The sequence below is a fragment of the Dipodomys ordii genome, unplaced genomic scaffold (genome assembly GCF_000151885.1).
Source record: "Dipodomys ordii isolate 6190 unplaced genomic scaffold, Dord_2.0 Scaffold7, whole genome shotgun sequence".
NCBI lineage: Eukaryota > Metazoa > Chordata > Mammalia > Rodentia > Heteromyidae > Dipodomys > Dipodomys ordii.
The window spans coordinates 3975994-3988181 of NW_012267223.1; the positions used below are offsets into that span (position 1 = coordinate 3975994).

Sequence of the window (12188 nt, forward strand, 5' to 3'; positions counted from 1 at the left end):
CAGCCCTCGAAGAGAGAGGGAGGGGCAAAGCAGGAAGCGAGCAGAGTGGGTGAGGGAGGGCAAGAAGAGCGTGAGAGAAGAGGGGAGCAGGCTGGAGTGTGTGTGTGTGTGTGTGTGTGTGTGTGTGTCTGTGTCTGTGTGTGTGTGTGTGTGAGCAATGAGCCCAATGCTGCAGAGAACCAGGCACAGCCGAGCAGAGCTTCAATCTGCTGATTAATTCAGCCTATTTCCAGTCACGATGCAGATTCAAGGAGGGAGGAGGAGGTGGCAGCAGGCTGCAACAGCAGCCCTGGAGGGAGGGAGGGAGGGAGGGAGGGAATGAGGGAGGGAGGGAGAGAAGGAGGGAAGGAGGGAAGGAGGGAGGGAAGGAGGGAGAGATGGAAGAAGGAAGGGAGGGGGGGAAAAAAAGAAGCATTGAGGAGAAAATTTGTCTGATGCTCTATCAGATGCCCAGAAGCTTGGCCCCTCTCTAGAGGAGGCCACTGCAGGGTGTACAGAGGATATGCAGAGTATGGACAGATGGACAGAAGAACAGACAGACAGACAGGAGGAGTAGCCGCCAAGAACCTGGGTCTATGAGAGCTATTGCTGGTATACAGAAGGACTTAGGGACACAAATACAGGCTCTCTTCCTAGACTACCTGTCCACTAGCTCCAGGTCACCAGATGAGGCTGGAAATCCCACCTTGGGTATACCCATCACCCCTAAAACTCCCCAGTCACTCAGAGCATGGCGGGGCACGGGGAGGGCGAAGGGAAGCAGTGCCTTATTAATAGCAGTACATCCTGTGTGGAGGGGAAGAAGGCTGGCCATTGGGAAGGTTCCAGCAGGAACTTCCAGGAGGGAAGAGCAAAGGGCCAGGAAGCTTGTGGAAGGAAGAACCCAGCAGAGAGCAGAAAGCAGAGCCAGCTGGAAGGAGGAATCCAGCACCCTCCCCCCAAGTGGCAAGGACACCCCACCAGCAGCTAAGCCATGGGGGGAAGAACTCCATGTACACATACCCACCCAACGGCTGCTGGGATCAGGGGCTGCCTGGGTACATCCAGGCTGTTTCTCCCAGGCAGAAAGAGGCCAGTTCCCTGGGGCATCAAGCAGGGCCTGGTGGATTGGGGGTGGGAGGTTCCAAAAGCATGGCTCTCAGTCCCCCATCGGACTCTCAGCACAGGCCCTCTGGATGAAGGAAGGACTGAGGCACCGCAGGGGGGGTGGGACATTTCTCTGCACATGCCAGGCTGTCCTTAGGATGGGGTTGCTTCACCCCAGGGAGTCCAGACAGCCTACCAGGTCCCCCAGTGGAGGGCAGGCTAGAGGCTGAGTGCATTCCTCCAGGGCCCTCTGTCTCCTAGACGACACCATCATGAGCTGCAGGGAGGGGAAGAGCAAAGCCCACAAGCACAAGCCAGCCGTTCCCCTCCCCCTAGCGAGCTTGTGGAGCTCCCTGTGGAGCCCCTTGCCAAACACAGAGCTGAATGGGGACAGAGAGGAGGGGCTGGGCAGTCCAGAGGTTAAGGACAGGAAGTCTCCCTGGGAAACAGGAAAGGGAGGTGGACAGGGTCAGCTTCCACACAGGTCACTGGGAAACTGTCAGTTGTAGCTAAAGAGAAAGATGCCAGTCTGCCAGTCCCCTACCCATAGAGGAACCACAGGTCAGCTGCTACTCTGAGGAGGAGGAATGGGCATCAGGACAGTCCTCTCCTCCCTCTGCCCTCCTCCCATCACCCACTTCAGTGACAGGAAAGGGGGGCCCTGCACCTCAGAAGTAGAGCCTGGGCTGTCACTGCTATGGATGGGGCTTCAAGACAGGCTCAGAACTGGCAGGTCTAAAAGAGGAGGGGGGCGGGTGCCAAAAGTCATCCAGTAACAACCAAACCAATGCTGGCTGAGCCTGGGACCCAAAGGCCAGCTGATCATCAACTGCTACTGCACCAGCTCAATCCCACTTTTTTTTTTTTTTTGGGTTGGTCCTGGGGCTTGAACTCTGGGCCTGGGCACTGTCCCTGAGCCACAGCGCCACTTCCAGTTTTCTGGTGGTTTGCTGAAGGTAAGAGTCTGATGTTCTTGCCCAGGCTGGCTTTGAACCACCATCCTCAGATCTCAGCCTCCTCAGTAGATAGGATTACAGGCATGAGCCACTGCGCCTAGCTCCAATTCCACTTTTCTAAGATACTTTCTTTGGACTGGGAAGGTGGCTCAGTGGTAGAGCGCTTGCCTTGCATGCCTGAGGCCCTGGGTTCGATTCCTCAGAACCACATAAGCAAAAATGAAAAAAGCCGGAAGTGGTGCTGTGGCTCAAGTGGTAGAGCGCTAGCCTTGAGCTGAAGAGCTGAGGGACAATGCCCAGGCCCAGAGTTCAGGCCCCACGACCAGATCCAAAAAAAATAAAATAAAAAATAAAAAAATAAGATACTTTCTTCTGTTTTTTTTTTTTCTTTTTGTGCAGGTACTAGGGCTTGAACTCAGAGCCTGAGCACTGTCTCTTAGCTTTTTCTGCTCAAAGGAAGCACTCTACCACCTGAGCCACAGCTCCATTTCCAGCTCGTTGGTGTTTAATAAGATAAGTGTCTCACAGACTTTCCTGCTCCAGCTGGCTTTGAACTGTGATCCTCAGATCTCAGCTGCCTGAGTAGCTACAATTACAGGCATGAGCCACCAGCACCTGGGGCTCTAAGATACTTTCTCAGTGTCCTGGTCACAGGCTCACCTTTAGAGACCCACTGTGCAACTGGAAAGTCCTTGTTGAGGTAGAAACCCCATGAAGTCCTGTTACTGAATTGTTGGTGGTATTGATCCTCACCTACTGTCCTCTCTACCAGCCAGAGGCCACCTTCTCAGCACCCAGCACGCTGCCAACCCAAAGTCACTACTCCGTAAGCATGTCTGCTGCTGATGCTGCTGAGGCTTTCTAGTTCAGGACTCTTCTATCCAGAAAGAAAAAGAGAACAGTGAAGTCCTCCAGCAAAAAATGGCCCTGACAGCTACCCAGCAGTGGCTCTCAAGCATAACGCCAGCCCCTCCCACCACAGAAGCTGGTTTCCCTAATACACTAGGCCCTGGTGTTCCAGCAACAGGCTGGAACCAGAGGACAATACTGCTCTCTGTTGGGGGAGGCACTCAAGTAGGCCACTGCATTACACAGATCAGAGCCTCTGAGTTGGCTCCCTGGGACTGAATAGGACTTAACATCTGTGAACAGCACCCTGACATCCAGACCAGGAAAGAGGCAAATGTTGCCACCACCACCCCTCTGTCATTGGTCATGGGGCTTGACCTCTGGGCTTGAGTGCTGTTCCTGGGCTCTTCAGCTCAAGGCTAGTGCCTATCACTTTGAGCCATAGCACCACTTCTGGTTTTCCAGGCTGGCTTACTCAGCCTCCTGAGTAGCTAGGATTACAGGCCTGCTTTCTCTTACTATCAGTCACTACTAGGGTAAGCTCCTGCAGAGCAGCCAGAGGTGGCTGTGAAAGGAAGCGTGAACAGACCTGCTGTGAGTTCAAGTCAGCTGGCCTCTACCAGAAGCCCAGGAAGTAGATCCATCCCTCCCTCTCCAGATTTCCCTGAGCTCTGTTTGGCAAGCTCATTGAGCAGAGGTTCAAGTCAACAGATATTACAAAGCCTTTGCTACATGCCAGACTCAGCCCTGGCAGCTCACATACTGAAAACAGACAATACAGAGCACTTCAACAGAGTATGGCCAGCATGATGGTGGGGCCACCATGAATCTCACAGCAGGGACCTCTGAAGGGGAAAGAGGACTTAGCTGCAGGAGATCATGCTTAAATTAGGCAATGCAGATAAGGATTTGGTTGGGATTTGCCTCAATATGGTATGTATGCCCCAAGTCTCAACTGTTCAGAAATCACTAGAGGGAAAGTCAAGGTAGGGAGTGACACTGGGCTGATGGGTGGAAGCAGTGTGGAATGGAGGCCTCGTTCACACTGCAGGTTTTAATGGGGTGTGTGAAGCCCCCTGACCCGTTGGGGGAAGGCCGGTGTGCAGGAACCAAGGTCTATAAGAAGGGTGTGCAGCAGCAAGGAGGATACACTAGGATTCCTCGGGGACCGTATTTGGATGGGCGAGGAATATTGACAAATCGGCCTCCCTTCAAAGGCAGTGTACCTGAAGGCGGGGCCAATCACCAACAGCCTGGGCCACCTGGCTGTTCACCCCAGATGGTTAAGCAGCTGTGTGTGGCGTCTGAGGGGAAGGTGCTCCCTAACCACAGACAGGGGTTCCTCACAATCCTCAGCTCAGGCCAGGCAGGTTGGGGCACAGCCCTAGCAAAGAGCAAACAAACTAAATTATACAGCCCTGGGCAAGAAGAGGAAGACTGGCCTGGGACCAACCCGAATTTAAAAAAAAACAAACAACAAAAAAACCACCTGCCATTGTGCAGTTGTGTTAACTCATCTGCCCTGTACCCCACATCCGTCTCAGCCAAGCAGTGCTATTCTCTTAGAAGGGATCGGGGTCACAGTTCCCAAATTCAGAACCACACTTTCTCTCTCCCTTTCCACACATAGCCCCCAGATGACGAGGGGGAAGAAGGGGTTGTACAGAGACAACATTCTACGAGACAAGCCATATGACAAGAGAGCAGGGCCCACCAGATGCTTCTCCTTCAGGTCCATGGGGCCAAGGTACTGCAGGCATGCCCAGATGAATGCAGTCACCCCCGGAAGGAAGGGCACTCGCCAACATGAACAAACTGCAGTGAATGAGTCTATCTCAGTCTCAGCATCTGGGGGGAAAAAAGAAGAGGGAAGAAATCACGTAAGTCAGGCTATGGGACTGGGGAACTATTGTGTAATAGACAGTCTTCTCTAAGCCATAGGGTGGGATGGTTCCATGAGCCATCAGCACCCCTGGCCTGTCCTCAGCAGCACTTTCCCAAGCCGGCAGCTTCCCACAAGGTCCACTCCAGGAGGACAGGAGGGAGAGTCTCCACAGGAAACCGGAGGAGCGAGCGTTCTCTTTCAATCTTTTTCAGTGGCACACTGTGTTCAGCTTCATGTGTACTCTGTTAATCACTGACTTCCAGCACACAGGAAAAGCCTTGGTTTATCAGCATTTTTTTTTTTAATTGAAGGTTAAATATCGGCACCAGTAGCTGAGGCCTGGAATCCTAGCTACTCAGGAAGCTTCAGATCCAAGGATCATGATTCAAAGTCAGCCAGGGCAGAAAATTCCATGAAACTCTTATCTCCAGTTAGTCACCAAAAAGCCAGAAGTGGAGCTTTGGCTAAAATGGTAGAGCCCTAGTCTTGAATAAAAAAGCTCCAGGACATCGTCCAGGTGCTAAGTTCGAGCCTCAATATTGGCACAGAAATATAAATATTAGGGTTCAGTCAAGCACTGGTAGCTCATGCCTGTGATCTTAGCTACTTAGGAGGCTGAGATCTGATAGTTGCAGTTTGAATCCAATCTAGGCAAAGAAGTCCATGAGACTCTTATCTCTAATTAACTATCCAAAAAAAAATGGCACCTGTGGCTCACGCCTGTAATCAGGAGGCTGAGATCTGAGAATCCCAGTTCAAAGTCAGCCCAGGCAGGAAAGTCCGTGAAACTCTTATCTCCAATTAACCACCAGAAAACCAGAAGTGGCACTGTGGCTCAAAGTGGTAGAGTGCTTAGCCATGAGCAGAAAAGCACACGGACAACACCCAGGCCCTGAGTTCAAGCCCTGAGTTTATCACCACCACCACCAACAGAAGGGTTGGGGGAAATGGCTTACTGGTAGTGCTTGCCTAGCATGCATGAAGCCCTGGGTTCGATTCCTCAATACTACATATACAGAGAAAGCAAGAAGTGGCGCTATGGCTCAAGTGGTAGAGTGCTAGCCTTGAGCAAAAGAAACCCAGAACCAAAGTTCAAGCCCCAGGACTGGCCAAAAAAAAAAAAGGGGGGGGCTGGGAAGGTGGCTCAGTGGTAGAGCGCTTGCCTTGGATGCCTGAGGCTCTGGGTTCAATTCCTCAGCACCACATAAGCAAAAAGAAAAAAGCCAGAAGTGGCGCTATGGCTCAAGTGGTAGAGCGCCAGCCTTGAGCTGAAGAGCTGAGGGACAGCGCCCAGGCCCAGAGTTCAGGCCCTACGACCGGACCACCCCCCAAAAAAAAATTAGGGTTAAAGTTAGCAATAAGGTCATGTAGACCCTAAATACAACTGGAACAATCAGGGAACAGCAAGCGAGCAGGAGAGAGGATAGGATGGAAGAGAGATATCAAAAGCTCACAGTGCTGTGACATCAATAACCCTGTATTCCTACATGCTGGGAAATGTGTGCCATGCTCACCAGCACACACATGCCCATGGCCACTAAGCCTCTCATGCAGAGGACAGCAGGGCTCAACAGGCCCCTGGGCAGAGGTCTGCAAGGAAGAGCAGGCCAATCTGACAATCAGTGTGATCAAGGTCAGCCAATTATCCAGAAAACAAAGATTAGCCCAGAGGCTGGAGTACAGATTAGTGGTAGAACACCTGGCTTTGTACACGTGAGGCATGCCTCCTGCCTCCATCTTCCCCCACACAAGTCTGGACCCTCACCCTTCTAGCCAGCACAGCTTTCACCGTCTCAGATCGGGGCATGTGAGGGTAAAGAATGACACTGAGTCATTCTGGTCTGGTGCCAGGTGACTTCTCTTTGTGAAAAGCATTAACCTGCTGACGAGGGCAGTTCTTTCTAGGACCATAGAAAGCCTCGTTAGGAAGAGCCCGTCAGAAGCCCAGGAGAACTGACCCATAAAAGGGCTGTTGAGAAATACTAAGAGAAGCTGTGTCCAGAGGCCAGCCAGGGGGCTCAGGTCTGCAGTCACCAACATTGTTCCAAAATCTCCCCACCCAGCTCCTCCAAGCAAGCACAGCGCTGATGTCATTGGCCAGCGACACTGCCAAGTCTCTCCCTACTACTGCCTGTCAGCCAGGACCTCCGAAGCTGAGCCAGCCTCACAGGTCAGAGACAGACAGTGACGCTGAACATGACCTTGCAGAGCTGTGACATTCAGTCTTTGGCAGCCAACTGAAATGGGATCCTAAGAGGCCAAGTTCCTCTTCCCCAAGGCCTCTCTCCGAATCTGGCTGTTTACAGCTATGGCTGAGGTCCCCATGACACCCCTTCCCAGCAGGGGCTAGCAGAGGTGTTGCACAGGGCAAGCCACCAGGTGTCCCAGGGGGATTGTGCCTGTTACACTTTATCCACCAACGCAAGAGTGAAATAACTCTATGGCCAGCTAGAACCACAACAGTGCAGGGGGCAGCCAGGAACATGACATTTTTTTTTCTAAGTGTCTCTGTTTTCCCATCGTCCCACACATGGGATTCTGGGAGAGAGCTGTTCTGAAAGGTCTGACCTGAAATCGGGAGCAAAATCCTTAAAGGGCCAGTTCTGCCCATGGTCCCCTGTGAGAAACGCACAGGCTTCAAAGCCAAATATCGCTGGCTTCCAATCCTGGCTTCAACATGTATCAAACACCAAATGATCTTGGCAAATGATATGTCCCTTTGAGCCTCTACATCCTTACTCTTAGAAAGGAAATTACACTACCTGAATTCACAGAGGCACTGTAAGAATTATGTAAAAGGCACCAAAGAAGAAAGAAAGGTCATCAGCTCTGTTTGATGCAAGCAGAAATCTTGAGTAAGGCTAGAGCTAAGAGATGCCAGACCACATGGGGCAGGAATCAGGGCCAGCATGGAGGCCTGAAGGCCAGACCAAAAAAGGTTTTCGCAGGGGAGGGGAAATTTTTTACTGCCAAGGGCCATTTGGATATTTATAACATCATTATAGGTCACAGAAAATGATCGATACATGCAGACAGGCCACAGGCAGCGACTGTTCATTCCACCACGTACATACATACCACATAATTTCCCAGGCTTTATATGGCCACACATAAAAGGAATCACTAAAGGTTTCAGAGGAGGTCCTAGTATTTTAGGAGGGTAGAAAATAGATTTGAGGGAGAAGGGAAAGAAATGTCAGGCAGAAGAGTAAGAAGAAAATCACCATAGCCTCATTTGCCATGGAAAATAGGAAAGGTGGATGCTCAGAACTAAAGTCAAAAGAGCCAGGTGGGGCTGGGAAGTTGGCTCAGTGGTAGAGCGCTTGCCTTGCATGCCTGAGGCCCTGGGTTCGATTCCTCAGCACCACATAAGCAAAAGAAAAAAGAAAAAAAAGCCGGAGGTGGCGCTGTGGCTCAAGTGGTAGAGCGCTAGCCTTAAGCTGAAGAGCTGAGGGACAGCGCCCAGGCCCAGAGTTCAGGCCCCACTACCGGACCCCAAAAAAAAAAAAAAAAAGAGCCAGGTGCCAGTGGCTCAAGCCCATAATCCTAACAACTCAGGAGGCTGAGATCTGAGGATCACGGTTCAAAGCCAGCTTGGTCAGAAAAGTCTGTGAGACTCTGATCTCCAATTAAATACCAAAACGCTGGAACTGGAGCTATATAGCTCAAGTATAGCTGGAGCTATACTCAAGTAGAGTGCTAGCCTTGAGCATATGTGCACACATGTGCATGCGCATGAATACATGTATACACGCACACACACACACACACACAGAGTCAAATAGGGCCTCCAGGTTCCAGCTGAGGGGGACAAGGGGGTGGCTGTCTTTTTAACCCTTTCTAACACAACCTGCATTAACTAGGCTTGCATTCAGCCTTGTCCAACAGCAAAACACACTTAGTAGATCCATATTCAGTTGAGTAGCTATGCCTCAAAGGGAACTAATAATAATCAATGCTAATCTAGAGGGAGATTTTTAATAGAAAGCCCCGGGATTCTTTCCTGGATGGCATTCTAGTCAATATTTTTATCAATGACATGGGTGAGGAAACAGATGGCATGCTAATCAAATTCTTGGGTAGCAGAAACCTGGAAAGATCAAAGTCACAATCCAAGGAAATCTCCACAGGACAATATGAGGAGCCCACTCCAATAGACTCAATTTAACTAAGAAAAATATTAAGCCCTAAGACCAAGCAGCTTAAAACATCAATGGCCCAATTTCAATTTCAATATGGGAGCATAACCACTCAAGTTCGTGAACATGTAGGCTGCATTAACAAAGGTGCCTTGTCCCAACAAGAGAGAGTTACGTCTCTGCCAGGCACCAGTCATGGGGCTTGAACTCAGGGTCTGAGCACTGTCCCTGAGCTCTTTTGCTCAACACTAACACTCTATTACTTTAAGTCCCAGCTTCACTTCTGGTTTTTGAGTGGTTAATTGGAGATGAGAGTCCCTGAGACTCTTATCTCCAATAAACCACCAGAAAACCAGAAGTAGTTGGGCACAGGTGTCTCACACCCATAATACTAGCCACCCAGGAGGCTGAGATCTGAGGATCATGGTTCAAAGCCATCGGGCAGGAATGTCCATGAGATCTTATCCTCTTATTCCAATTAACCACCAGAAAACCAGAAGTGGTACTGTGGCACAAGTGGTAGAGTGCTTGCTTTGAGCTGAATAGCTCAAGGACAGCACCCAAGCCCAGAGTTCAAGCCCCACAACAGAAAGAAAGAAAGAAAGAGAGAGAGAGAGGGGAAGAGGGGACGGAAGGAAGGAAGGAAGGAAGAGAAAAGAGAAAGAAAAAAAAAAACAGAAGTAGATCTGTGGCTCAAAGTGATAAAGCGCTAGCCTGGTGCCTAGGCCCTGAGTTCAAGCCCCAGGACAAAAAAAAAAAACACGGAAGGACATAGCTGGGTGCTGGTGGCTCACACCTGTAATCCTAGCTACTCAGGGGGCTGAGATCTCAGCCAGCCTGGGCAGCAAAGTCCATGAGACTTTGATCTCCAATAAACTACTCAGAAAAAGACTGAAGTGCCAAGTGGCTCAAGTGGTAGAGCACTAGCCTAGAGCACAGTGACTCAAGGACAGTGCCCAGGCCCTGAATTCAAAGCCCCAGGACTGGGGGGAGGGAGGGCACACACACACACACACACACACACACACACACACACACACACACACACACACACACACACACACATATATGTATATACAGTCAGTTAGCAAACTTTGGGTTCTGATTTTGCAACAGGTTATGTTAGGGTTAACAAACATATTCTCCCTTTCTTTGATCTCCTGCCAGATGAAGGTGAGTTGGTACTCTTGGAGTCACCCACCTTTAGTTCTCGCTCCAGTAACATCTTCCTAATGACTCTCAGTAATTTTCTGTCCAACTTGCGGCAAAGGGAGACTTGATATCATGAATGTCTTTTTCAAGAATACTCAGCTGGGTGCCAGTAGCTCATGCCTAGAATCCTAGAAACTCAAGAGGTTGAGATCCAAAGATTGGCTTTCAAAACCAGACTAGGCAGAAAAGTCCATGATACTCTTATCTACAATTAACCAGCAAAATGCCAGAAGTGGAGCTGTCATTCAAGTGGTAGAGTACCAGCCTTAAGTGGAAAAAGCTAAAGGAGAACTTGAGGTCCTAGTATGGGCACAAAAAAATATTCTGAAATTATAAAAACTGGGATCATTTAATTACACTAAAATGTTTGGCTTCTCAAATGCTTTTAGTCCTTCAAGGTTCCCCTTCTTTAACTACTGTCCCTTCTGACCTTTTAGAGCTAGTGAAACTCAAAGCAACTGAGGTCTGAGGTCTGGATCAGGAAAGTCTGTAAGATTCTTTCTCGTTCTTTCCTTATTTCTTTCCTCCTTTCTTTCTTTTTTGTCAGTCATAGGGCTTGAACACAGGGCCTGGGCACTGTCCCAGAGCTCTTTTGCTAAGGCTAGCACTCTAACATCTGATCCACCTTGCCATTTCCAATTTTCTGGTGGCAAATTGGAGACAGGAGTCTCTCAGACTTTTCTACCTGGCCTGGCTTTGAACTACGATTCTCAGATCTCAGCCTTGTGAGTAGTTAGGATTACAGGTGTGAGCCACTGGCCTCAGGCCTGTGAGATTCTTATCTCCCTACCAAAAAAGATGGAGTAGCACTTTGCTCAAGTGGTAGAGAGCTAGCTTTGAGCAAAAAAACATCACCCAGGCCCTGAGTTCAAACCCTAAGACCAGTGCACACACGCACACACGTGCACACAGACGAACACATGTACACACACACACTCAAAGCAATCAGTATGAGGTTTTCCTGTTCTTATATGGCATCAGTCGGGTGGAAATCTGGCTCTGACCCTACTCGCTGGTCCATGTGACTGTACTATCTCCCACTGTCTCAGCAGCCACAGGCAAAGCTGATTATTATACAAACCGCTGATCACCAAACCACACACTGGAGCTGGCAGGTCTTTTCAGAAGAAAAACATTCCTGTTTCAGTAGTGGCCTAACCTCTAGTTCACCTGTACTGCTATAAACAAACACAGGACTGTTAGGAAACTAGGGTTTAGACAATATTTTTTAAAGGAGACTATCTTTTCAGCCACAAAAGATACCTTGGTGAAAACAACACAGACACAACAAGACAAAAACACTGGCCAAGGTTCACTAGTAAGTGCCAAGCCCAACCCAGAGAGGCTCTGTCTCTTTCCAGCTCCCACTGAGATGGAAAGAGCTCATACTTTCCAGCTACTTCAGAGCTGGGTATTGGGAGGATTATGGTTTGCCTGGGCAAAAAGTTAGGAAGATACTTCCCCACCACCTCCATATCAACCAACAAACCAGGCATGATGGTGCACACCTGTGGTTCCAGCTCCACGAAAGAGAATCACAGTCTAGGCCAACACAGGCAAAAAGGTAAGATGCCAGCCAAAAAAAATATAACTAAAGGGCTAGGGGTGTGGCTGAAGTGGTAGATGACCTGGATAGCAAGTATTAATTCAAGCCCCAGTACTGCCAAAAATTAAGAGAAATAAAAAGCGAAAGCTGGGCACTGGTGGCTCCCGCCTGTAATCCTAGCTCCTCAGGAGGCTGAGATCTGAGGATCATGTTCAAAGCCAGCCCAAGCAGGAAAGACTGTGAGACTCTTAACTCCAATGAAAACACCAGAAAACTGGAAGTGGCGCTGTGGCTCAAGAGGAAGAGCACTAGCCTTGAGCTACAGAGCTGAGGGACAGTGCCCAGGCCCAGAGTTCAAGCCCCACAACCTACAAAAAAAGAAAAAAAAAAAAAAGAACAACATTTAAAAGAGCTCATATTTGGGGCTGGGAAGGTGGCTCAGTGGTAGAGTGCTTGCCTTGTATGCCTGAGGCCCTGGGTTCGATTCCTCAGCACCACATAAGCAAAAAGAAAAA

At 49.6% G+C, this 12188-nt stretch overlaps 1 protein-coding gene across 3 annotated transcripts in view; it reads right to left on the minus strand.

Annotated features, from left to right (window-relative positions):
- The window catches only part of Kiaa0195 (KIAA0195 ortholog), a 40207-nt gene that overhangs the window by 23478 nt on the left and 4541 nt on the right, over window positions 1–12188 (minus strand). For all 3 annotated transcript variants that reach the window (XM_013037893.1, XM_013037895.1, XM_013037894.1), the window contains exon 2: window positions 4606–4739. In XM_013037893.1, the coding sequence (XP_012893347.1) occupies window positions 4606–4629 (24 nt within the window). In that variant the 5' untranslated portion in view covers window positions 4630–4739. The remainder of the gene's footprint in view (window positions 1–4605; window positions 4740–12188) is intronic.